This window comes from Prenolepis imparis, unplaced genomic scaffold, assembly GCF_030444845.1.
Source record: "Prenolepis imparis isolate NDT839.2.m4 unplaced genomic scaffold, iyPreImpa1.0 SCAF_12, whole genome shotgun sequence".
NCBI lineage: Eukaryota > Metazoa > Arthropoda > Insecta > Hymenoptera > Formicidae > Prenolepis > Prenolepis imparis.
This window is the reverse complement of record NW_028141170.1, coordinates 11,039,023-11,066,718: the sequence shown is the minus strand read 5'-3', so window position 1 is coordinate 11,066,718 and position 27,696 is coordinate 11,039,023. Positions and strand designations below refer to the sequence as shown.

The 27,696-nt window shown below is 33.4% G+C and overlaps 2 protein-coding genes across 3 annotated transcripts in view; both read right to left on the bottom strand.

Annotated features, from left to right (window-relative positions):
* The window catches only part of LOC145943462 (CCR4-NOT transcription complex subunit 6-like), a 588,057-nt gene that overhangs the window by 23,293 nt on the left and 537,068 nt on the right, over positions 1-27,696 (bottom strand). Inside the window, exon 5 of one of the 2 annotated variants that reach the window (XM_083050977.1) lies at positions 18,609-18,673. In XM_083050977.1, the coding sequence (XP_082907103.1) occupies positions 18,609-18,673 (65 nt within the window). Of the gene's footprint in view, positions 1-18,529; positions 18,674-27,696 lie in introns of those variants that run through there. The other variant, XM_083050975.1, reaches the window with a different exon arrangement.
* Positions 1-27,696, bottom strand: part of Twin (CCR4-NOT transcription complex subunit 6-like twin) — a 421,961-nt gene that overhangs the window by 236,996 nt on the left and 157,269 nt on the right. The gene's annotated exons all lie outside the window — the stretch shown is intronic.

The window sequence follows — 27,696 nt, the reverse complement described above, 5'->3', positions numbered from 1 at the left end:
AGCAAAGTGCATCCGGATAATAATTTCCCGGAACTCCTCTAGGCTAGCTCGCAAAAAGAAAAAAAAACGGGAAAATTTGCTCGCGGAATGAACACAGTTGAAAAATTTGTGTTAAATTTAACAAATATCACATGTCCCAAACGGTCCACAAAAATTTGTGTGTTAATTTAACATAATACGGATATGTTAAATGATGACACGAATATTGTGTTAATATTTTAACATAAAATAAATGCAAACTTCAAGTAAACATAAAATAAATTTTGTGTTAAATTAACATAGTTTTAATGTAAAAATTAACTAAAAAAATTGTTAATTTTACATTTTATCATCCCCACTTATATTATAAAGTAAAATTAACATTTTTTTCTGTAAATTTTAACAGATAAATCTTGTCACTAATAATATCGAACATATTTATTGTGTAAAATTAAAAGTAAATACACATTGTGTTATTTTTACACTTATTTTCAGTTATTTTAATAATTTAACATATGAGTTCAATTAACACAACAGCAATATGTTAATTTAACACAAGAATGTGTTAAATATTTAACACAAAAATTTTAACGGGGACCGTTTCTAACAAGAAAACACAAATTTTCCAACTGTGAATAATTGCGCGAATTTCAAAGTATTCGTTTTAGTTTGCGGGAAAAAAAACGTTTGTTTAGCTACCCCCCCCCTCATGTTGCGGAGATTCAATAAAAAAAATTGTATAATTATGCGCTTATTATGCACTCATTAAATTTATAAAACAAAAGTTTTGTGCTTTATTAATTTAAGGAAAAAAAATTGCGGGGGGAGGCTGAATGGACAATCAGTGAGCCCAACAAAAAAATTTTTTTTTATTAAACTAAAAGAGCGAAAAAAAATTTTTTATGAGTTTGGTGAGCGTGTAATTAGCGCATAATTATATAATTTTTTTATTAAATTTGCATATGGTGGAGGAATGGGGGAGGGGGTCCTAACTAGGCAAACATAAAAAAAATGTGATTTTTTAAGTCGTTAAAAATTAATATTGCGAGCGAATGATTAACTTGCATTCATCTGTCTTACACACAATTTAGAGATAATAATATTGTTTTCAAAGACGTTAATTAAATAGGAGCTAAGTGTGTGGAATTCGCCCAAATCTTCAGGATCTCGTAGAGCTCGTTCTGTTGTCCGAGCGAGTTAACGGCGTTGTAATTAGCGACGGTTACATCGGGCACGTAAAACGGAAAACGCGCGAGTCAGCTGTTCTCAGAGCTCTCTCTCCATTCCGTAAAAGATGGGTCACTCCCGTCGGGACCACCTAGCCTAGCCTTTTATTGTCGCCGATAGCGCATCCGCGAGCGCTGATTGGCCGGCCGGAAGGAAGAGGAACGTAGGGATGCTCTCCTAGCGCGGAAGGAAAGTTTTCCCCGAGCGAAGAGAGAGAAAGAGAGAGAGAGAGAGAGAGAGAGAGAGAGAGAGAGAGAGAGAGAGAGAGAGAGAGAGAGAGAGAGAGAGAAAACGTAGCCGGAGTCAGCCAGCGCGACGTGGCACGTAACGGACATAAAACGATGAAAGTAATCTCGGCTCTCCGATCTCGCAGACGGTCACCAGAATCGATCGATACACGCGTTGGAGTAAAGACGGCTTCTGCTCCATTCGCGGCTTCTGCTCCATTCGCGGCTTCTGCTCCATTCGCGGCTTCTGCTCCATTCTCCTAATAGAGTTTAGTCCCCTTATTGTCCTCGCGTCATTGCAGCTTATCCTCCTCACGGAGAAACTTATGGTCCTCGAATACAATAAATATCATAGAACTGCAGGAGAGAGAGAGAGAGAGAGAGGAGAGAGAGAGAGAGAGAGAGAGAGAGAGAGAGAGAGGGAGGGAGGGAGGGAGGGAGAGAGAGAGAAAGAAACGTTTATTAGCCAAAGTAGAATTTTCTCAATATCCCCAAATATAATGGTAAAAATATAAGAAACTACAATAAAAGTTGTTATATATAGTAAAAAGTAAAGTTAATTTTTTTGCTCGGCAAAAAGCAATCGATAATTAAAGAATTATTTCTCAAAAATAACTTAAATATTCCAAAAAATAAGTCTGGAAATGTAAGAAATTATAGTAAGTTTTATAATAGAAAATAAAGTTAATTTTTTTAATTATTTCAAAAATGTCAAATATGCTAAACATAATGTTGGAAATATAAAAAAGTATAGCAAGTCGTTATAATAGAAAATAAAGTTAATTTAATTTTTTTTATTTGACAAAGAGCAATCAATAATAAAATTATTTCAAAATTGTCTTACAATTAAATATTCTAAATATAATGAATGGAAATATAGTAAGTCATTGTAATAGAAAATAAAATTAATTTAATTCTCTTAATTGGCAAAAAACAATAAATAATTAAAGAAACATTTTAAAATTGTCCTAAATATCTCAAACATAATGGATAGAAATATAAGAAACTATAATAAATCATTATAATAGGGAGTAAAGTTAATTTAATTTTTTTAATTGGCAAAGAGCAATCAATAATTAAAGAAATATTACAAAATTGTCCTTAAACACCCCAAACATTATGGATGGAAATATAAAAAATTATATTAAATCATCATAATAGAAAGTAGAGTTAAGGCTTGGTCCTCGCCGCGACCATGTTGGATTATGACGTCAGAAACGAGAAAATACACGCTGAAAATTTTTGCGTACCATTTTTAGATGAAAAGATATTTTGATGAAACACAACTTCAGATGGTTTTAGCACACTTTTAAAATATTCCAAAAACAATTTTTTTCCCTTGACAGTCAATCAATAACCGTAAAATAATTGAAACATCAGATGTTGTCATGCGGAATGACAGCGCATGTGCAAAGACCAGGTGGACTGGACTTCATATTACAGTCATTTTACAGCTGTTGATTGGTTATGAAGGGAAAAGAATAGTTTTCAGAATATTTTAAAAGTGTGCTAAAGCCATCTGAAGTTGTTTTATCAAAATATCTTTTTATCTAAAAATGGCACGCAAAATTTTTCAGCGTGTATCTTCTCGCTTCTAACGTCATAATCCAACGAATCTTGGTCGCGGCGAAGACCAAGGAGCCTAAATTTAATTATTTTAATTAGCGAAGAGCAATCAATTATTGAAGAATTATTTCAAAATTGTCTTAAACAGTCATATACATATCTCTGAAAAAATATTTTTCTACGAATCTTTTAGGTCTGCGACTGTGAATGTACCGAACCGCAAATATATACTATATATACGCGAATATAAACCTTCTCTCTCTCTCTCTCTCTTTCAAACCTCAATCTACCGTGGGAGCGCATAATACCGCGAGCACAAAGAGAAAGAGAGCGTCGAGCGCTCGTTGCACGATACCGGTCGCAAAGATACGCTCGTAGATCACGGAGGGATGAAGAACACAATGCAAGATCGTCAGTTAAACTGGGCCATGAAAGCGGTACCCGAGCGTTATAAGAAAAGCCATATAATTAGCATTGCAAACGTTTCTCATTCCCGGCTCTCTCTTCTAGCTTCTTCGTTCGTTCCTCCTCTCGGAATTCGTTTAACGCCATTCTATCTTTATTCCTGGGGGGTTTCAAAAAAATACCTGTCCAACCATTTATACGCCGTTCTGCTTCTATTCTAATGAGCAAATTAATTAGTTTGCATAAAACTTTATTCTTGCGCCTTAAATTTCATTCTTGCTCTCATTAAAGGAGGTAGTGTCTAAAGTGTATATATATATATATTTAAAGTATACTAATATATGTATTGTATATGCCTCTTCTCTTTTTATAATTTTTTAAATTTATTAATTATAACTTTATTAAATTAAAATATGCAATTTCATCAAAAATTGAATGAATAATTAAGTTTTATCCATTTTGCACCCCTAAAGTTTAATTTGCGGAGATTTATTTTAGTCGTGTTTGTAATTAAAAAAATTATATAACTGAAAAATTATTACACTGGTCAACAAAACAAAACTTTTGTTTAGTTGCCAAGGGTGTTTGAGCAAATTTATGATATTTTGGGGATGCTGAATCCAAAAATGACAACAGTTTTGCCGAATTGGCTCTAGTTTTAGAGATAATAGATATTAAAATTACGATTTTACCCCAATACGACCTGTAGTTGCTAACATATGCAAGGTTTGGTCTGTTTTTTTAATCTTTAACATTGTTTTTATCTCCAACGTGATTCTGATGAGAGAGAGAGAGAGAGACAGACAGACAGACAGACAGAGACAGAGACAGAGACAGAGACAGAGACAGAGACAGAGACAGAGACAGAGAGACAGAGAGACAGAGACAGAGACAGAGAGAGAGACAGAGAGAGAGACAGAGAGAGAGACAGAGAGAGAGACAGAGAGAGAGACAGAGAGAGAGACAGAGAGAGAGACAGAGAGAGAGACAGAGAGAGAGACAGAGAGAGAGACAGAGAGAGAGACAGAGAGAGAGACAGAGAGAGAGACAGAGAGAGAGACAGAGACAGAGACAGAGACAGAGACAGAGACAGAGACAGAGACAGAGACAGAGACAGAGACAGAGACAGAGACAGAGACAGAGACAGAGACAGAGACAGAGACAGAGACAGAGACAGAGACAGAGACAGAGACAGAGACAGAGACAGAGACAGAGACAGAGAGAGAGAGAGAGAGAGAGAGAGAGAGAGAGAGAGAGAGAGAGAGAGAGAGAGAGAGACAGAGAGAGAGACAGAGAGAGAGACAGAGAGAGAGACAGAGACAGAGACAGAGACAGAGACAGAGACAGAGACAGAGACAGAGACAGAGACAGAGACAGAGACAGAGACAGAGACAGAGACAGAGACAGAGACAGAGACAGAGACAGAGACAGAGACAGAGACAGAGACAGAGACAGAGACAGAGAGAGAGAGAGAGAGAGAGAGAGAGAGAGAGAGAGAGATCCACATAAAAGAAAATCATGCAAACAGCATTTTTCCATGCATTAATTGTGATTATCTGAATCAGCTTACTTTGTTTTTACGTTATTTTACTGAATACAACACCATTAGGTATTTCGTATATATACTTCTGTATGATATGGGGATAGTGAAAGCCTGACCATTACATTTCTTGCATTTTTTATGTTTTTCGTGGAACCCATTATCTCAAAAGTTAGAGCTAATCTAGAAAAATCAATGCCATGTTCGAAATTAGTGATAGGGTAACAAAGTTACCCTAAAATCGATCTAATATAATTGACAATAAAGTGTTAACCAGTGTTATCGTTTCAATGTATTTTTTCATAAGAATTTCCATCCTTCAAATTTCGATAAGAAGTCTATCCTTGATATTTCGTATATTATTCATATCGTATCGTTCTAAATATGTCTGTTGTGCTCTACTCTCTCGTTTCCTGCTCAAATACGTATATATATATATATATATATATCATTGATGGTGGTAACAATGTTTTTTTTTCACTCAGTATCGACATGCTCGACTGGTCATGCAACAAGGAACCTACACTTGTTCTTTCTGCATCTTTTTCCGCTGAGAAATCTCGTACTGTTAAACTGTCCCGTAATCAATGCATCGTCATCCTAGAAGAAGGATATCGATAGATCGGATTTTATGTTCTTCGTAGTGGCTTCGCATATTTCCGGGAGTGCTTTTTTCTGGAAAACGCCGACACCTCGATCTCTTTTTCTCTCCCTCTTTATTCTTTCACTCTCTGATGATTCTTGCGTTATTTCGAAGAATCGAAGTACGAGGCACTTCGAGGAAGCAATGGAAAAAAGTTCGATGGAAGGAAAGTTACGCATAATTTTCTTAAACTTGCTAAAGTACAGTGAATATGTTACTGAAAAATTTTAAGATTTGAATTTTTCTTCGACATATACAGATATGAAGTTTCCAAAATATATTTTTTGGTGAATATACAGTTCTTCAATTTTTATTTAGAAGAAAATTTGTAATTATTTTATCAAAAAACGTGATTAAAGTAGCATAAGTTTTGTTGTTGCAAATTATTTGAAATATGCATCTATACAGAATTATTTGTTATTATTTTATTTTATTTTATACGTCAATTAAATAATTAAATTATTTCTACTATTTTACTTTATGTCATTTCATGTCATCGTTATGCAAATTTGTTATTAAAATCATTAAGAACCTTAATTGAAAAATTATTAATACATTAATTGAAAAAAGGAAGTGAAAAGAACGTTTATTAAACAGAAATTACGGGAAATGTCTTGGGTACAACGGAAGATTGAATTTCACGGGACGAAATATGGGAGCACTAAAGAGAATCATGAACCCGCTCGGCTTATAAACGATCGTCCCCCCGTGACGAACGATCGGGCACCCTTTAATATACCAACCATCCGCTCGCGTTTCCCCCCCTTTCTCCCACCGTCCCGTCCCGCGTAGCTTCGCGATGGCAGCCACTTTCAAACTTGGTCTCCATTTGGTGTTACAGCTTTATAAATGGGGCGCGGATTAATTAGCACGTGAATCCGCACCCGGGGTCGGGTCGCCAAACAGTCGAACTTTAAATCTTAGGAGAAGAATTCAAACTAAAGGAGAATTACGATCTTCTCTTTATGTTCACACACACATACGCGCGCGTTTTTTTATACACACATACATATTACGAGTATTGCGTAAGCGAATTTTGATTCCAAATGCCTCAGCTGGCAACATTACTTTCAAAATGTAATGTATCCTTGTTTAAGAATAAAATCTCCTTGTTTTTCAATCATATTTGTTATAAAAGAAATTATAAAAAAAATATATTTATTATATATAATCTACATTTATAGGTATAGTATCTATTATATAATCAATATATATATATAATCTATAAGAAATTATATATATTATATATGATAATTATATAATATAATAATTTATTTATTATAATAATTTATTATATATAATAGAAAATTATATATAAAATTATTATATAATAGAATATATAATAAAAAAATTATATATACAATAAAATATATAATTTATATAGTATAATATATTATATATAATATACAAAAATTATATATATAGAGCATTCCATGTCAATTGAGCCAACTTTATTGCAAAAAAAACTGACCTTTTTTTCATTTTTAACAGCTAAATTTTATCTTTAACATCCCTACACCAAGACCTAGAAGTTACAAAATGTTATTTTTTACGGTTTAAAAATGGCATTTCATTTTATCTCGATATGTCAGATATGTGCTTAACCCCATTAACAGGAAGGACAAAGGATTTGGGACTTTGCATCTATAAATTGCATATATGTAAATCAAAGAATTTTTGGTTGAAATAAGAGCTCTGATTTTTAAAATTCAAAATGGCAGATCCATTTGTGTGATTTTAGTTCTTTACCTGATATATCGTGATAAAATGAGGTGCCATTTTTAAATCATAAAAAATAACATTCTGTAACTCCTAGATTTTAATGTAGGGATGCTAAGAATAAAATTTAGCTGTTAAAAATAAAAAAAAGGTCAGCTTTTTTGCAATAATAAAAGTGGTTCACTTGACATGGAATATACTCTATACATACATATTTATTATATAATCTATATATAATTTATATAATATACTCTATTACATAATCTATATATATATTCTTTTTATTAAAATATCTTCTTGTTTTACCACATTTAATTTTTTGTAAAATAAAATTATAATATATATTTATTATATATTTATTTGTAAAATAAAATAATATATTTATTATATAATCTATATATGCAGAAGTATTCTCTATATCACATAATTCATATATATTTAGGTCACGAAGTAGTTAAGCAATTAAAGCAACTCTGTCAATTTTCGCAAACTTTCGCTTCGGGCTTTCATCGGCGACATGCAGCGACAAGCAAATCATGTAGTTGCTCTTGATTTCAATCTCGTCACACATATGTGTGCGTGTGTGGGTTAATTACGACTCGCGCGACAGCGAATTAAATCGCGCGCACTCACTTCGCGCACAGTATCGGAAACTATATCGCGTATATGTTACGTACGACGACAACGACGACGTCGTAGTCGAAATTCAGGGCTCGAGGCGGCATTTGAACGCGCGCGTCTAATTAAGCCGCGTTTCAGAGCGCCGGATATACATTGAGTGCGATTCGCAGATTAACGTCAGAGAGATCGCGGCGCCGAAAGGGGAGAGGAAGGCACCAGGGTCTAATTCGGTTCTAAGTGGGTGCATATAATCCGCTTGGCGCACCTAATTGAGCTTAGATTAGGCGCACGCGGATTATATAAATAGGCCGCCGGCAATCGCGCCGCGATAATTAGCGCTTTGGCGGAGAGAGAGAGGGGGAAAAGGGGAGGGGGGAGGCGTGAGAGAAAACGAGCTGATAATTCGCGAATTCACGGCGCATGCGAGTGATGCGACCCGCGATAGATAGATACGCGTGCGAGGATGTTCATTTACGATGTTAATTTATGAGAAACTGACAAATGCCAACGATGACGAGGATTATTGAACATCAGGATTTATTTAGCTCGTGATAATAATAAATGAATATTTCGCGCTGTCAAGTAATTAACGTGTTGTTGAAAATTAGTTTTATATAGGGATTTTATATTAAGTACATAATATATGTACTTGAAAATATGAGTCGAATGCAATAATCAAGTTTCGTATTTTCTAGGATTCGAATAATATTTATAGAAAATAATATGTTGTACTCTTGCGTAAAATTATCGAATTTAGAACAATTATATTTGAATTTTAGATCAAATATCTGCAAGGTTCGAAATAATACTTAAAAATACTTTTTATCGATTCTATCGTATTCTAAAGAATAGAATCTTTTACAAGTACTCGACGCTAATTCTAAGATAAAATAAAATGATACTTACACATCTCCATCTCCCACAAATACACCTATTCATCTATCCCCCCCCCCCATCTTTCCTTCACACAAACACATATACATATATCAAAATGTCTACTCAAATACCTATTGCAAAAAAATTTTCCTGAAAATTCTCTAACCTTCCAAATACTATCGTTTAAAATTCCAAATAAAATAAGAAAATTTGTAGATGTAGCTTATTAAAATAAGTTTCTTTATCGTGCACGCTTTCTAATGTTTTCTATTCATACGATTGCAAAAAAAGTTGCAATTTTTCTAGAATTTAATATTGATTTAGTAATTGTAAAATTAATTTGAACAATATATATAACAAAGTGCAATATATTATTATATCTAAACGCTAAAGATATATGCATAAATATAAAATAAAAGTATAAAATAAAAAATAATTTATTATAAATGTCCTAAGGAATAATTTATAAAAAAAATAATTTATTTAATTTAATTACGACCTATAAATTAAATTAAAAAATTAAATTTTCTATGAAATAATATACGAGACCTCGATATTAAAAAGAAATCATTAATAAAAAATAAAATTTTAATAAAAATTTATATATTACAAAGATATGTTAGACATATGTTTCGTAAGTGCTATAAATAAAAGTAAAATTATCAAAGACATAATTTTTGAAAAAAATGTTCTGACTCTTAATAAAATACCTAATTTTTTCAAGGTAAAAAAAATCTCTGACAATGCCCGGTTTTTCAGAGAGTAGACACCATGATAATATATATATATATATATATATATATATATATATATATATATACATTCATAAATATTCATAAAAGATTACATTCGAACATGCTTGATTGAGATTCGAATCTACTTGAAACTATTGTTTTTTTTTTGTTTTTTTCTCTTCCCTGAAGTAATCAGAAAGTTCGAAACCATGCGAATAAATTGGAACCTACTCGTAAGATATTCAATCCCATCGCTACTGAATTATCCGAATAATTCATAAAATAGAATTCGTACATACACAAAAATGCCAAGAGTTATCCGAAATAAATTGCGAGAGAAGTGACGATTGGAAACAGCATTTAGAAACAGCATTATCCTTTATATGCGCGCGAGAGAAGACAGGAAGGACTAGCTATGTAAGCCCTGTCGTCCTTTTGCCTCCACACATTCTCCCTTCCTCCCTCTCTCTCTCCCCGGTAATGATTCAACTCTGGTTTAATTAGGCGCAGGACAGATACCCGGGTGTATATACAGTCTGAGCGACGCCCTAGCGACACCGCTTCCCTTTCGTAGTCTACACGGCACTTCGATCGTTTGTCGAGCGCTCGTTAATTAATCGCCCGTCGCGTTCGAGAACAAACGAAGCGAGAGCGAGAGCCAGCGCGAGCGGAAGGATAAACGAGACTGCTAAGTTATTCTATTGAAATCGACCGCCCTATACTCTCCCTCTTCTCTCTCTGTTCTTTTCAGCGGAATACCTCGCGATCCGTGAAGTCACGATTAAGACTATTGTCAACTAATACCCTTTCTACATCTAAGAATGATCCTACTTGTGGCTTATCCGAGCGAGTAGTGTAGACGGTCTTAAACCATACTGAAGTTGGTTTTCAATCGTACCAACCGAAAAAATTTCTGATTTTAGGTTAGATATACCTGAATTTATCTGAATTCACAAATGCCTTTTTTTTTATTATTATTATTAATGTGCCGTCAACCAAGAGAATCACAAATGCCTTAAACGGTGAAGAGGTTATATTGAATAAAGAGGTTATATTTAATTAAAAATATACAAATATTTTTAATTAAAATTAAAATATTTAATAAAAAAAAAAAAATAAATAAATAAATATTTATTTTTTTATATTTTTTATTTCTATTTCTTATACTTTGCTCTTGATCTTGCTTTTTGTATTTTTTTACGTTTTTTCTTCTTTTCAACCTTCTCAAACACTTTTCTAGTCTGATACGTACGTATTCAAAAACTGTTTGTTTTTTAGGTTAGGGTATTGACATTATTACCGATTTTATTAAATCAATGATACCAATATAACAACACTAAAATTGTGCAGTGTAGACGGGCGAAAGTAGTCGGATAACCCACAAGTAGGATCATCCTTAGGTGTAGAAAGGGTATAACTAACGCGCTGACGTATCGACACGCGCGACTTTAGCGATGTTCCCAGCAATTTGTTTTTCGAGGTAGGTATTTGTGGAGAGTTCAAACCTATTTCGTATTTTTTTTCTTACGCAAAGTTCTTTTTGCACCGTATTTTACATTTTAATGATGACGAAATGGATTTTTGCTTAACGAAAATATCGAAGCACTAATAATAACTTTGGAATAATTAGAAAATTAATTCGAGATTGAAACAATGTATAGAGAAAATTAAATTAATATATAATAGAAAAATAAATTACTCTTCTTCTAAAGCTAAAATTCAAAGAAAATGTATGACGAAGCCATATTCTTCAATTTAGTTTAAGTGGAATTTGTTTTAATAAAATTGCAATTTTATTAAAAAATGTTATAGATGTATAATAATATACAGAGTTGCAGAGAGTAAATAAAAACTATCTTTGATATTTTTCATTAAGAGAAAGTCGACAGTAAAATTAATTATTCCATTAGCATGGAGAATAATAATATTGCGGAAAGCAATGTTTTGCTTATTAATTCTTAATAACTTGCGATATCATGGTTAATTATTATCAAAGGTCACGATTTCAGCAATATTAATATTATTAAATTTTAATATCAATATTTTATAATTTATAATGTATTGATATTATATTATATATTATAATATATATCTTATTATATATTATATAATATATTATATATATTATATATTTCTATATATTATATATTTCTATATATCATATATGTATTATATAATTATATTATATATTATAATATATTATTGTATAATGTAATAAATAATATATCAATATACATATATTGTATTATATATTGTAATATATACATATATTATATATATGGGGCATTGTATACCAAATCAACGACTTTTTTCCCCATTTTTGCTTCATTTTTTTTTTTTCATGTTTTTGTATTCATTGAAAGTAGCTTTCATGAATTTTTTTAGATTTATTATTTTTATCGATTTCCGAGTTACACATTTTTTTTTAAAATTAATTTTAACAATTTCCGAAAATTTCAAATATTTATAACTTGAAGAAAAATAGTGTCATTAATAAAGTGGTCATTTTTTGTCTTTGAATGTATTTTTCGAAAAAAATATTGAAAAAATAAAAAAAGAAAATTTAATAGTGTTTTAGTCAATTTTAACCGAAATTATTTTTTTTTTCTTTAATGAAACCCCTTCGATTTTTTTTAAAATGTACATTACTTTAAACTTAAAAATAAAATTTTTGAGCTATTAGCGAAGAGGGGATTCAAATATTTTCTATTTTTTAAGATTATTTTCTTAAGTCTAAAATAATATAAATTTGTGATTGTTAAAATTAATTTTTTTTTTTAATGTGTAACTCGGAAATCGATAAAGATAAAAATCTAAAAAAATTTATGGAAGCTACTTTCAATGGATACAAAAATATTTTTAAAAATGAAGCAAATCAAAAATGGATCGGGAAAAAAATGAAGCAGATCAAAAATGGTCGGGAAAATAAGTCGTTGAATTAATATGAAATGCCCCATATGTAAATACTATATATAATAGCATAATATATATTATAATATCAATATACGTGGAAATAATTTAATATAGTCTTTATTATCCCTGGGATTTAGATTGTATGCAATTTTTTTTTTCTTACAATCTCTTCCTCTCTCTCTCATCTCTCTTGCGCTTCGAAAATTGAAAAACTATATTTTCACGGCACATAAATAAATTGCGCATCTCGATAGCGACAGCTTTGTCTTGCGTTGCCGGGGAATATAATCTCTTCGAGGATGTTAGAGTATGAAAGAGAATGAAGGATCGCCCGGAGTGTGTTTCACCCATACTCGACTCATTTTCCGCGGCTTCGTCCAGCAGGGCGGATATTGCCCCGCCGATCATTGCGTTATATAAAGAACGAAGGAAAATGGCGCTCTCTCTTTTGCATTGTCGCCATACCTGTCGCGGCCATGTGCGTAGAGATGAGCTTTGCGATACGAAGAACCGCGGGCTAATTCGCATTCTCTCGCAATAACATATTTTTCTCTGAGAGACTGCGCTGCTGTCTCCAACAGCCCCGATGTAACACACGTTTTTTCAAGAAATAATAGCACATCGATCCTTTCGCCAAGCGATATTATTCGAAAACACGCAAATGTTAAAATGTTTGGACAAAAGTATTTTTAAATGTCCAAAAATCTCATGTCTTCTCTCTATCTCTCTCTTTCTCCCTTTATTATCTTTTAATGACATTTAATGTAAAAAACTGTCTTATCTGTAGGAGGATTATTTGGAAATTTAATATTCATTTCGGCAAGCGAAAGACTCGGGTTCGATTCCCGATTCAGCGACTTTCGGATCAATATTTTTCTCGCTTAAGAATTTTTAATTAATATTTCAGTTATACTTTAAAAGGACCACAACCATATGGTCGAAAAAGTCGTAACTTAGACAAATTTATTGGCTAGTTTTGGTCGATTAATTTAACTACCCTGTTAATATTCATTTGTTCCATCAATTTCACTAATATTATATTGAAAATTACCTAAATTAAATGCTAAAATAGTAGATTGATTAGTGATTGACAGCTTCAAATAATGAGAAAATTTGTTTGACGATTTTTATTATAATAAATTTCGATTATCGTTTTTCTTTCTTTTTCTTTTTCAACCTACGTAGATAGTTAAGAAACAAAAATCGACAAAAACACGCCATGGCGACATAACTCGCGTGCTTAATCACCGGAGATTAACAAAAGTTTGTTTGGTCGGTTTGTTGCGTGTTACTATTATATTTCGACGGAAAGAATCGATGTAACACGCACCATGATGTATGTATACCTACGCTTTATTCGAGATAAAGTTGTCTCGAGTTCGGCTTAACGCGAACACGCGAAACCCGTTTTCCGATGGCAACTTTCTGTACCGATAAACCGATATATCTAAATCTTTTTATGTGTAGAATTTAACAAAATTTTAATTTACGAATATTTAAAAAAAACATTGAAGATTAATAATACCGAACAAAATTTTGTCCCTCACATATTTTGAATTTTTGATTTGAATACTTTAAATTAGATATACTCTCTCAAATATTATTATTGTTCTTTTCTTATTAATTATTTTCGCGTAAATTATCGAATGCTATTAATATATTCTTGCACTTTTCTACTTCAAACTCCAAAAAGAAGACAAAAAACTATATATATATATAATAAAGTTTTTTTTTTTCAAGTAAAAAATATAATTTCTTTTTAAATGTATAAAATTGTTTATTTTTGAATCACTATGTATTTTTTGTTCCACATATATGTAAAATATACATATCTAGGTCCAGATATTTTTTAAAAAATTATTATTTTATCAAGCTTTTATGTATTTATAACTTTTTACTTTTTATTTCTTTATTTATATCAAATATTATAATATTGTAAACGAAAGTCAATATACATGAAATAATAGTTTTTTTTCATGCAAAAAATATAATTTTTTAAAAAAATTATTTTCAGCTTACTACATATTTATTTGTTACACATTTATTTAAATATTTAAATTTCATATATATGAAAAAAATTATTCTATCAAGTTCTTTTGCATTTATAACCTTTTATTTTTCTCTATATTCAAGCATCCTAACTATTAAGTAGATATAGACAAAATAAAATTTTTCTTTCAAGCAAAAAATATAGTTTCTTGAGAAAGTATAATTATTTAATTTTCAGATCACTACATATTTTTATTCTACATATATTTAAAAAAGAATTATCGTTTTATCAAGCTCTTATATATATTTATAACTTTTTATTTTCATATATTCATCAAGTATCATAATATTCAGGTTGCGAACGAGTTTTCTGCGCAATCTGTGAGATACCTTCATACTCTAGGAAACAAACCGACCCCTCAGGGGAAGCATTTTCTATTCATTTGGGAGTTAATACAACGTCGGCCGAGCCTTGATTTCGCCACACCCAGCGAATATGTAGGACGACTAGCATTACAGAGGGTATCGGGGATTATATCGTACTTTATTAGAAACTGTTGCTCACAGCTGATACCGGAAAACTCGCTTTTCGATATTGGGTTTCCAGGTTTTTACCCCGTCAATTTCTCTCCCTTTTTTTCTTCCAATCGTAATACTTGTGCTCGCATGATTTTTCGGACGCTCGTCCCTCTCAGATCGATAAAGACGTAACGAAGATCGCTTGAGAGAAGGTAAAACGTCGAAAAATCCTCCGATGGAGTTCGTTGCACGTGCTGGATTGGAACAGAGTTCCGAGTGTCCAAAGAGGAAAAAAAAGAGGAAGGAACCGCAAACGAGGTATGATAAAGTTCGATGTATAAAATATGTCGGCCGCGTCGGCGGCATGCAAGCTTCGTTGTAACCAAAGTTCTTTCCTCTTTACAAAAATGTCATGTCGAGGAAACTTACTCTATGTCTGTCTTTAACAATAAGAATATTAAGTATGTAGAATATAAGCAAGCACATTATAATCTGAATATCATATACATATATGTATACATATATAACTGCTTTTTGGGAAATGACTCTAGTATTGTGTGTATTTTTTCTTATAATAATTTTTTTGTATGATATTTATATAGATTTAGAGAGAATAAAATTTATCTACAATTTTTATAAAATATTATAACGCCGAAATAATATCTAAAATATTTTCAGAAAATTTTTATATATATTTTTGAAAAATATCTCTCGAAAATATAAGTTTCATGTCGAATTTTATGCATGTGAGAAATTTTAAAATTAATATCATTTTGATATAATCCAGAATATTACATATATAATATGTAATATACATATATGTGGATTTCAACAAACGCTCTTTTTTAATGACTCCCCCCCCCCCCCCATTGCACCTTCTTGCATAACAAATTTTTTTATATAATATATGGTATACATTCATGAGAGAATAATTTAACAATTTTTATATAACATTAATATAATATCGATATAATATCTAAAATATTTTCAGAAAATTCTTATACAGATTTTTGAAAAATCTCGAAAATAAGTGTCGAATTTTTTGTATGTGAGAAATTTTAATATTAATATCACTTTGATATAATTCAAATATCATATAATATATACAATACATTGATTTCAAGAACTAATTTTTTTTTTAAATGACACCCCATATTGCATATTCTTGTATTTATAAATTTTTTTTACAATTATCTACAATTTTTATGAAATATTATAATATGCCGAAAAAATATTGTAAAATATTTTCAGAAAATTCTTGCATATTTTTGAAAAGTATCTCTCTCGAAAACTAAGTCCCATGTCAAATTTTCTTGTGTGTACGAGAAAAAGCTTTAATATTAATATCACTCTTTGATACAACCCAGAATTTGCATACCTCTCTTCTCCTCTTTCCCAGGTATATAAAACGTAAGAAAATGCTTGTAGCGTTAAGACATATTTGCGCAAAAATTTTCAGATTATAAATTCCTCTCTCGTGAAATGAAAGCGCCTTCTCTTCTCTCTCGCCGCAAATTTTCCATCTCGCGCCTCGCGCGCGGAATTATTTCGTATGCGCGGTTCATTTGCCGAGAAGAAATTTCCTCTTCTAAGAAATATATATATATATATATATATATATATATATATATATCAGGTGTCAAATTTTAAAGGACCCACTCAAATATCTCATTGTCAGAAACACTGCATTAAATCGAAAAATGTTTCCTACAAAAGTTGTAGGGTTTCGAGGGGGACATAACATAGTAATATTCATTTGACCTTGGGCGGCGTCTCCAAGGTCAAGTGAAGGTGAGAATAAATTTTGAAGAAAATTAAAAAATGCTTCAGATAAAAGTTGTTCAAATTAATTAGTAGAAAAGGATGTTATAATAAAAAATATGGGTCTCCATTTAAAAAATTTATTCTCACCTTCACTTGATCTTGGAGACGCCGCCCAAGTAATATTAATATTACTATGTTATGTCCCCTTCGAAACCCTACAACTTTTGTAGGAAACATTTTTTGATTTAACGCAGTGTTTCTGAGATATTTGAGTGGGTCCTTTAAAATGGGACACCCGGTATATATAAAAATATATAGGAATAACGCGTCGCGCGACAGGAATAACCCTGCGGGCACGAATCGCGAAATTGCTCCCTCCTTCTCGGTATGCAACGCCATACCGAAGTACAAGCAATCGTAATTGCGCCAATTAGAAACATCGCCGAGTCCTGGCTCCCCCGGAAGTCGTGGGACGACGCGCGTCCGGGAATACATAAATCGCGCGAGAAAGCGTGACTTTTTGCGAACGAATCCTCCCCGCGGTGGTGCGAAGTTAAAACGCGGCGAAAGATATACATATATATAAAGAGAGAACCCTTCCTCCCCGGGGGGACGAAGGCGGTTCATTCTTCATGAAGTTAATTAAGTCGCGCTTTCTGGGAACAGAGGAGGAGAGAGTGTCCAGAAACATGCGAAAGCTCCGTTCCACGGCTTAAAGTTTTTAATTAGACCCTTGCTGCTCCTGCAGAGAGAGAAGAGGTCCCTGCAGGGGAGGATCGTATGAAGAAGGGGGAAAAGGCGTGATTCTTCCCGGGATAATAAGGCACGCAGGCAGCCTTAGCCTGATAATTTCCCATTCATTCAGGCAACCAATTATCGCATGTCCAGAGAATATATTACATTCGTATAGACGCATACGCATACATGGTAAATTATGTAATACTATCAGTAATACAATATTATCTCCCTATCGACCGAAGCTAAAGATGTATTTGTTTTCTTTATAATACAGGGTGTCCCATTTTAACCTACACATTCCTATTTTTCAAAAATCAAGACTTGCATCGAAAAATTTCATACAAAAGTTGTAGAATTTCGAGGAGAATGTCCTGTCATGAGCATACATTTTTTATTCCAAGTTGAGGCAGTTTTGAGGTTGTTACTTTTCTAAACGGAACCACCATAATTTTTTTACATAAATCGATTCCTCCCCCGTAATATTTGACGTAAAAAAATTGTTGGAGTAAATTGAAAAATAAATGGTTTACGAAATTTTTATACTTCATTCTGACACATTTTTACATAAAATATGAAAAATATCTCGTAATTTACTCATTTTTCAAAAACCTTATCTTAATAATTTTTTGCATAGAATAATGAGATAAATCAATTGGTGTAAATTGAAGGAAAACATACTTTTGTAATTTTAAAAAAATGCAACGTGCAACTTATAAAATAACTATATTTTTTTTACATCAATTGATTTATCTCATTATTTTTCTATGCAGAAAATTATTAAGATTATTGAAAAATAAATATATTACGAGATATTTCATATTTTTTATCAAAATAAAATAAAGCATAAAATTTATCTTAATTACCATTCATTTTTCAATAATTCCACTCTACAATTTTTTACGCCAAATATACGAGGAATCAATTTATGTAAGAAAATTATGATGGTTCCGTTTAAAGAAAAAAGTAATTGTAAATCGAAATCTCAAAAATATCTCCACCTGAAATAAGACTATGCTTACGACAAGATCCCCTTCGAAATCCTACAACTTTCGTATGGAACATTTTTTTATGAAAGTCTTGATTCTCAAAAAATAGCAAATGCGAAAGTTAATCCCCTGTATAATTTTTTTAAAAATATGTAAACATACCTATTGTTATACCAACGTTGCACCTTGCATGGGAAAAGCAATTGGCGATGGAATATTACACGTACCTGGAAAAAAAGAAGACAAAATATATATTAATTATTATATAATAAAAATACGAATGAAAAGAATTTTACAAAGAGAGTCACGGTAGCATAAATCGTGCGCTTGACGCGATAATAAATAACAGAACCATGTCAATGATTTCGCTTCTCTCAGCGGCGGGCAATAAAGGATTAAAACGCGCTCCCGATACGGCAATATCGCGCGTTTATATCGGCGCTTAACGCTCCAGGAAGCAGCGACAAAGCTGAAAAGTCGTCGTCGTCGAGTTTCCACGATTCCCGGTCAATTAAAACAGCTTTTTATCGACCCGGCAGAGGATGGTCGATGAAGCGAGAGAGACTTCGCTCCGACAATGGATGGATGCTTTTGTGTACGTGTGTATGTGTGTGTGTGTGTGTGTGTGTGTGTGTGTGTGTGTGTGTGTGTGTGTGTGTGTGTATGCAAGTCTGCTTTTTCCGATAAATCAGTTATTTACCATTTAGTTCGCTGAATATCAGCTTATCAATTATCGAACAGGACATATATTTAAATAGTAGCAACGAATATGGCGAAAATAGCTATACAAAGTGTATAATAAGTTCCGGAACAGCGAAGTATCTTGAAAAATGTAAATTTTATTTAAAATGTTTCAGACAAAAGTTGTAAGGGGTTTAAAAAATTTGATTTGGCTAGTTTGATCTCGAGTGGCGCCGTCAAGGTCAGGACAAGGTCACTTTGAAATTTTTTAATATATATATGAAACCCTATTTTTTATATAAATCGATTTCTCGCAATATTCGGCATGAAAAGTTTTATGAATAGAATGGCCATAAAGTGAATAGTTTACAAGATATTTTTTATTATACTTCAATTTGATAAAATTTTACAGAAACTAGGAAATATCTTGTAAAATATTCATTTTCTTCTATAATCTTCAATACACAAAATAACAAGAGGAATCAATTGGTGTTATAGAAACACATGGTTGTTTTTAAGAAAAAATATGTAATTGCTAGTTGCAAATTACATATTTTTTTAAACTGATAAGGTCAGTAAATAGACCCTTTTAAACTCTATAAGTTTTAACTTAAAACATTTTTTTATAAAACACACTTTTCGAGATATTTTACTATCTCCTTTTTACACCTTGTATACAGTGCATTGAAATGCTTGATTAAATTGTGTAAAGAAATTTTTCTAATCAACAATTGTGGGAGAAAGAAAGAGAAAGTCAATTTTTCTAAATAATTAAAGACATTGGAATGATAAAAAATAGTTTCTGAGTTAAATAAATGTTAGAGAATCTTAGATGAAAATATTTCGGGATAAAGAAAATTGAAAAAATTTTTCCGAAATATCTTCGCTCGTTTTTTCCCTCCAATATTGAAAAGCCTATTTTCTGAATCTGATTCTCCCAAACAGTTAACTTTATCACGGTCCGAAACCAGATTAGGCTGCTGCCGCAGCAGAAGCACATTTGCTCCTCGCATTGTTCCTTCGAAATCCTCGTGATAGTTAAAGGAGGGGAAGGAGGAGGAAAGGTGTACCGCTTCCACGAAGCGGACGACGAAGGAGTATACGAAGAGGCGAAAACGCGGAGGACAGAGAGACGAGAAGACGAAGAGGCGGAGAGGAGGAGAGTCAGTAACACTGCTCGTGCTGAAACTTTAATGGCGAAGTTGTCCGCGACTGTCTCCGTGATAAGTTCATAATGCGGCAGCTCTCCGACGCGACTGCCATTGATAACCGGCGTGGCGTAAACTTCGCCAACGACTGTGCATCCAACCGCGGAGAGAGACTTAGGAGAGACAAAATCACGAGAGAGAGTGAGACAGAGAGAGAGAGAGAGAGAGAAGAGCACTTCGGGCCTAATAGGTCTCCGGCAGTTGCCGGGGACTATCGACTAACGCGCGTTCGGCTAACTTTTCGGCGTCAGCCTAGCTGGCGGCTGATTCCGTGACAGGTTAGGATCCGACGACGTTGACTGACGTCATACCGCGCGTATTTCGAACTCGCTCTACTCTCGCCGCCGGCAAGATATCGCAGGCATCTGTTACGTTATATACTTGCCTACACCAGGCTATTAACGGGGATGAGGATGGAAATTTAGAGTGAGATTAGCGATGAGCTGAAGCAATTAAGATGCATCTTATGCAAGATGTTGAACAATGTCTCGAAAATTCAGATTTTGTTAAATTAATATATTTTTTCTTTTTCTCCTTGTCTCTGATTAATTTGACACAAATGTGGCATCTCCATTTAAATTTTCACTGTCAATTATAAATATGGCTGTGAAATTTTGAAAATTTCTTTTCAAAAGACTCCGCACAATCCTTATGGAAACTGGATTTCGGTGAAACTGGGTGGTTTTTTCATATATTGTAGCTTGTGACCTGCTGAACAAAAAATGTAATAGCTTCAAAGCTAAATAATAGACAGTTACTGACAAGGGACATGTCACAACTGTCCGGAACCGATTTGATTCTTCTTCAAATATGTTGTTAAATACACAAATCTAAAAGACACGTATTTTTTTATATGTGCGGATATTGAGTTTTAAGGGGTGAAACACCCCTTTAAAGAAAAACGGTATTTTTCTTTAGGCTCGAATATCTGGTAAACTATAAGAAGTAGAAAAAAAAGACGTACAACAAATTTTAATGGCTTGAAGAGTACTTTAAAGTTATATGAACAAAATTTTTTTATTTTGAAAAAAAAAATTAAGTGATGGGGGTATTTAAAAAAAAATTAAAATAAAACATTTTTGTTCATATAACTTTAAAGTACTCTTCAAGCCATTAAAATTTGTTGTACGTCTTTTTTTTCTACCTCTTATAGTTTAACAGATATTCGATCCTAAAGAAAAATACCGTTTTTCTTTAAAAGGGTGTTTCACCCCTTAAAACTCAATATCCGCACATATAAAAAAATATGTGTCTTTTAGATTTGTGTATTTCACAATATATTTGAAGAAGAATCAAATCGGTTCCGGACATTTGTGACATGTCCCTTGTGAGTTACAGCCAGTCAAACAACTCGCAGAGCCCGAATTTTTCGTGTTTGACTAGCTATAAGTCAGTAACTATCTATTATTTGCTTTGAACCTATTACATTTTTGTTCAGCAGATTATAAGCTATAACATACGAGAAAACCAGCTGATCTTACCAAGATTTTTATATAGAATTAGTGTGAGATTTTTGAACCTATATGAAATTCTAGGTGAAATTGAATCTCGATAAAATCAAATTGTGTTTGACAGGCTGTAGCTCAGTAACTGTCCATTATTTAGCTTTGAGGCTATTACATCTTTTGTTCCGCAGGTCATAACAAAAAACTAGCCAATTCCACTGAAATCCAATTTCCATAAAGATTGTGCGAGATCCTTTGCATAAATAAAAAACCTAGTATATAAAAACAATTTTATTACTATTTATAATTTTGTTTTACTTTAAAGATTTCTTAATTTTTAATATCCTTTTTCCTAATAATGATCCTTTCTCCTAGAGTTTCGGAATAATAAAAGTTAGAGTTTTTAACTCGCAAAAATCAGAAATACCTGTCACTTTTTTTTCTTTGAAATCCACGTTTGTTATTTGAACATGTGCCAGCTTAATTTTCAACGGCCGATTCAAAGGCATTTCGGTGCGAGTCCTCCAATTAGCGAGACTCTCGCTTGTCTGCAATCAAGTCAATCTTTCGTCAGACAGTTTTAGAATTCGAGACTTTGATCGAAGCGCGCATCGTCCAATAAAGGATTCTGCATTTTAAAGGTGGCATCTCCATTTCGAGTGTCTGTAGACAGCAATATCCGCCTGTGTCACACACACACACACACACACACACACACACACACACACACACACACACACACACATCGCGAGATTTTTATTCCAAAACTACGCGAATAATAAATAAATGTCAATCATATCATTCTAATAATAGCAGACTAACGACAGAAAACAAATTAAAGAATCCTTCTTCTCTTTCTTTCATGTTTATTTTTTATATTACATCTTATATATTTATAATTCATATTAGTTATATTTTATTAACATCTGCGTTATTTGTTGTGTTCCGGGAGAACTATCTGTCTTTTAGACAACATACGATTTTATTTTATTCTAAATCTTCTGTTTCTTTTTTGTTGCAATCCAATAATTTTTCATGGTTAATAAAAAAAATTTTTTTTTTAATTTTATCAAAATCTTTGGTCTCACGATAAGCGCGACGTAGTTTATCGTTCACATCTCACCGTTCTTTGCGCAAATCGATCTTGAAGGGATTGCATTTGTCAGACAAAGAGTCCATAAACGTCACTAATGTAACCCTGTCCTCTCTTCCGCGATGTCGCGCCGTCATCGTATTGAAGTGCATCCACGTTCGCGCGTAGATAGATGCATGCTCGTAAGTTACGAGATATGGAAACGAGCAGCTCCGATGCAGCTCCCAAGGACAAAGGAAGAGGCGGCTTTATCTCGCGGTTTCGCGATATCCCCGCACTTGACAAGAGACACAGAGAAAGAGAGAAGGAGTTGTGTTATAGAACGTATGTACACTGTGTACAGAATGTAACAGGTCACGCTCGTTGTGCGAACCGGATCGATGTTTTTATTCAAACGACGCGATTTTTCCTTTAACATTTGAACGATATTTTTCATTGTATTGAAGCTTAGGGAAAATATCTAAAAATTATAGATTACATCAAGTCACACAATAAAATTAAATATCTTTAAAACTAATTTAATATGATTTCTATTATTATTCCTTTTTTCAACTTTTCTCTATTTGATTATTTTAATGTTCACCCTAACTATTTTTTTTCCTAGGCCTTTTACAAACAAATATTTTGCATAAAAATTGTTTGACTTTAATTTAAGGGAGACACAAGACAGCAATATCAATTAGTTTACAAATGGCGTTATTTTTAATGAATCATCAACTAATCATCACTTATTTTTAATGAAAACATAATTTTTTTTTTTTTTTTTAACAAAAGTTGTAGACCTCGAGGCAAATTCAACCATATAAATTAGTTAGTTTTCTTGATTTTTTTCATAAGAAACAATTTTTTAATTTTGAAATATGTACATAATTAGATTTGTCTCGAAGGTACCTACAATTTTTGTTAAAAAAACCGATTTCCATTTAAAAAAAGTAATTAGTGAATTTCTCGAAAATGGCGCCATCTTAAACAAATTGATATCGCCATCTATTCCATTTGAAGTCAAACAATTTTTGTGCGACTTCTTTTTGTGAAAGATGTAGGAAAAAAATATCTAGGATGGAACATTTTAAAACGGTCCACCCTATATATTCCTCGTTCTCCCTCTATTTAAATTAAATACTGTTACATGGTTCGGTGGTTTCGCTTTGAAACCATCTCGTATGAGCCATCGCGCATCAACTAGAATTTCAAAAAGATACTCCTGGTGAAACACCGAATCGCATCAGCTCCCCAGAGAGTTAAGTTACAACAGGCCGCTTCATCGCGTGTCGACACGAGACGAAATCGAGCGCGATTTAAATGAGAGTGGGAACCGTAAAGCGATAGTACACGTGGGGAAAGAATAACGCTGAAAAAAAAAAAACTCGGTTTGTACACAAAGGATTTTATTCACGACGAATTCGCGAAATTGTCCTGCGAACAATAACTCAAATGCGGAGAGTTATTTATCGGAAAAATGTTAAATGCAAATCGATTTGATATGCGCGAATGTCGATGGAATCTATCACATTTCGATACATACCTTTGATTATTTTCTTTTAACATTAATGTATTATTTTCATTTAATCCAAATTTGATAGCGATATATACTATATTAGCGAATCTCGCGTCGGAGAAACTTTTGCGCGAGTTTTGGAATTTCAATCCGTTGAGAGAAATTGGGCAAGAATTTTTCCATCATATTTTTTTCCCCGAAAAGGCGATTTTTCCACGCACTTTCACGTCGCTTATCCCAGAGATGACGCGTCGAGTACCTACGAGAGAGATGAAACGCCCTCATTCGAGTATCCGCGATCCATCACGCGAACGTCACTTGGAAATTTTAATGCCCACACAGGTAGATCTTCATCCGATATCCGGGGCCTAAAAAATAACCTTTTACGAGCCATTCGCTCATTTATATTGCAAAGAAGCCGAAGAATTTTCGAATGTTGTTCGGAGTCTGTTCGCGCTCGCTCGAATTTTCTGAAAATAACTCGGAATGAATGTAAAAGCCTTCGTAATAACATTGCGGAGTGATTCAACGACGATGTAAAAGTTTCGGTATCAGACATGGCGGTTTTTTATATCTCTGAATAATTAAAAATCTTTACAGCAAATTTCAGCCCGAAGCTATATGATGTGGGAGAATAAAAAGCTCCATTAAATAATAACGAAAGTTATTAAAGTAAAGGAAAAGTTATTATTATAAGTAAAATATAAAAAAACAATAACAAAATGCGATAATGAGCCATTATATATTATTTTTATTATAGTATTATAGACATATTCATTTTTATATATTTATAAATATAATGAAAAATAACATAACACTATAATAAACATAAATATATAAAATAAAAATTATAATTTATAAATATATAAATATATAAAAAAATAAATCTATAATACTATATAATAAAAATAAATTTTTTAAAGCGCGACTCTCACGCTTATATTATATTCCTAGCCTAATTTCGATTAGCGAGCGTCGCGAAAACATTAACTTTCGTATAACTTTCGCGGCCTGGCAGAAGCGAAAGTCGCCAATTGTGCCGGGCATAACTGTTCGGAGGAGTTGGTAGAAACCTACCTACCTACGTGCTAAAAGCAAAGCCCGGAATTAGGATGCATCACCATTAATTAGCCGCTTACAAAGAGCAACCGATTACGGCGCAACGCGCGGCTTTATACAGCTTTCTTAAGGCTGATTTAGAGCGGGTAGCCAGAGCTTCGCGCAAATTTCTTCATCACCGAGGAATTACCGAGAGTGTGTACGAAAATTAATATCTTTATATTTTCGCCGCAACATCGCGAATAAAGCAAAAAAGCCTCGCACCCCAACAGATAAGAGACTTTCCTCTGGAGAATTATATCCATTCATTTTAATCTTCTTTTGTCGATGCGTAATTTTTGCACCGTTTCATCAATATATGGGTCCAACTACGTATTTTCGACACACTGCACTGTTACAATTTTTTTATAATAGCTGCTGGCCTCGAACATTCTTTCCCGTTATATTTCAGGAGGCTTCTGAATACTAAGACCCTTTGTATTTTGTTTCGGGCAGAGAAAAGTTTCGACACATTTTTAACATTTAAGTACCCAAAGTCGCTTTGGGTACCCAAATGTTAAAAACATATCCGAATTATTCTTCGTTCAAAACAAAATATATTTTGGTACCCAAATATATATTTTGGGTACCCAAAGTTGCTTTAGGTACCCGTTCATTGACCGAAGGGCTAAATCTATATATTCGCTCTAAATCAGCACCTGGAAATCTCGCGTCGAGACAACGGATTTTACATGTATCTCACGTATCAGGGCATTCGAGACTTTCGGGTTTCGAGTATCGCTTCGACGTGACTCTATGCCGTGGATTAAGCCGGTTAGATGAGCCGCAGTAATCGGCGGGAAGAACGTATAAAGCGGGTACGAGTTTGACGGGCTCGAAGAAGAAGCGCGTCGTGCTTTCTCAAGTTTACGTCGTGGCAAAGGTGACGTACGTGAAAAAAAAGGAGAAAGAGAAAGAGAGAGAGGAGTGCGATATATAAGAATCGCTAGAGCGCGAGCTAGCCGGGTAATTGCTCGATTACCGTTAGCGGGCGCTGTATATTTCGTCCTGGGATTAGAGTTTACGATTCTAGACGAGATTTAAAACCGAATTTCCCTCGCCACGACAGGGCGATCATATTTTAACCGTCTCGCGATCCTGAAGAAAAGTCACAGCCGGCCGTTCGTTAACCTTAGGAATATCTAGGGCGAAAAGTGCCCGGGAGTCTTTGATTCTAATAAACCTCGCGGCGTCGTCGTATTTTGCCGTAATTTTATCGCCGACGTTTTTACTACGTCGACTTTTACTACGTCTCCGTCTAGAATAGTCTCCTCGGGTATACCTGTTAATGTCTGGGAATAGCAACAGTAATTGCAATTAATCGTCGAAAGAATGGAAAACTCATGACACGAGCTGTCTGTAGGTATAATTCATAATTGTGTTTAGATAGGTATTGTGTATAATTACACATTCATAATTCATAATACATAATTCGTAGACGAGACTGATTGTGCGTGACGTTTTGACTTTTATTGCATAGCAGCTTCAGCTATAAGAAAATAGAGAGAGAGAGTTACGTGTAGGTATATATGTAAAAAAATTACAAGCTGTAATAAATATAAAATTTTGAAATTTTTCGTCAAGAGAGATAAAGTAAATATTAACGAGTTATCATAAATATAATTAATCAGTAAAGTTATTTTCATCAAGATAATAATTCAAAGGATATATATGTATATACGCCGTAAAATGATTCGTCTAACCGGACGTCAATTTCGAAATTACGTCATAAGCCACGAGAGCGAATGGCAGCCACAATTTTGGATTACGAAGCCGCAGGGGAGAATTACAATTAAACTTCGCCATCAAACGTCAACTCCAAATTTGTTAAGGAATCCGCGGCTGGCCGGGAATGCCGGTATAGTTCACCAGGGTCCTAGGGGGACCTGGCTCTGTATATAACGGCGGTGACCCGCATACGGTTGCTTCTCTCTATCTCTCTCTCTCTCTCTCTGTCTCTCCTGCGGAGACAATTTGCGCGGACCCGTGTGCACGCCCGCCCGTGACCACACGGTTGTTTGCGGTAATAAGACAATCCCTGTCTGTCCTGGAGAGCGAAGTTATGTGGGCCGGCTGGGCGCGGTGGTTGGATTTTCTATAACGGATTGTTGACGTTTGCGCGCAGCACACTCTGGCACGCCACGTCGTCCTTCTCGCGTTCAGCTTATCATCGGGCCAGCGCCAATTTCATGTGTATATGTACGCGAACAGCCCGGGAATAGAATGA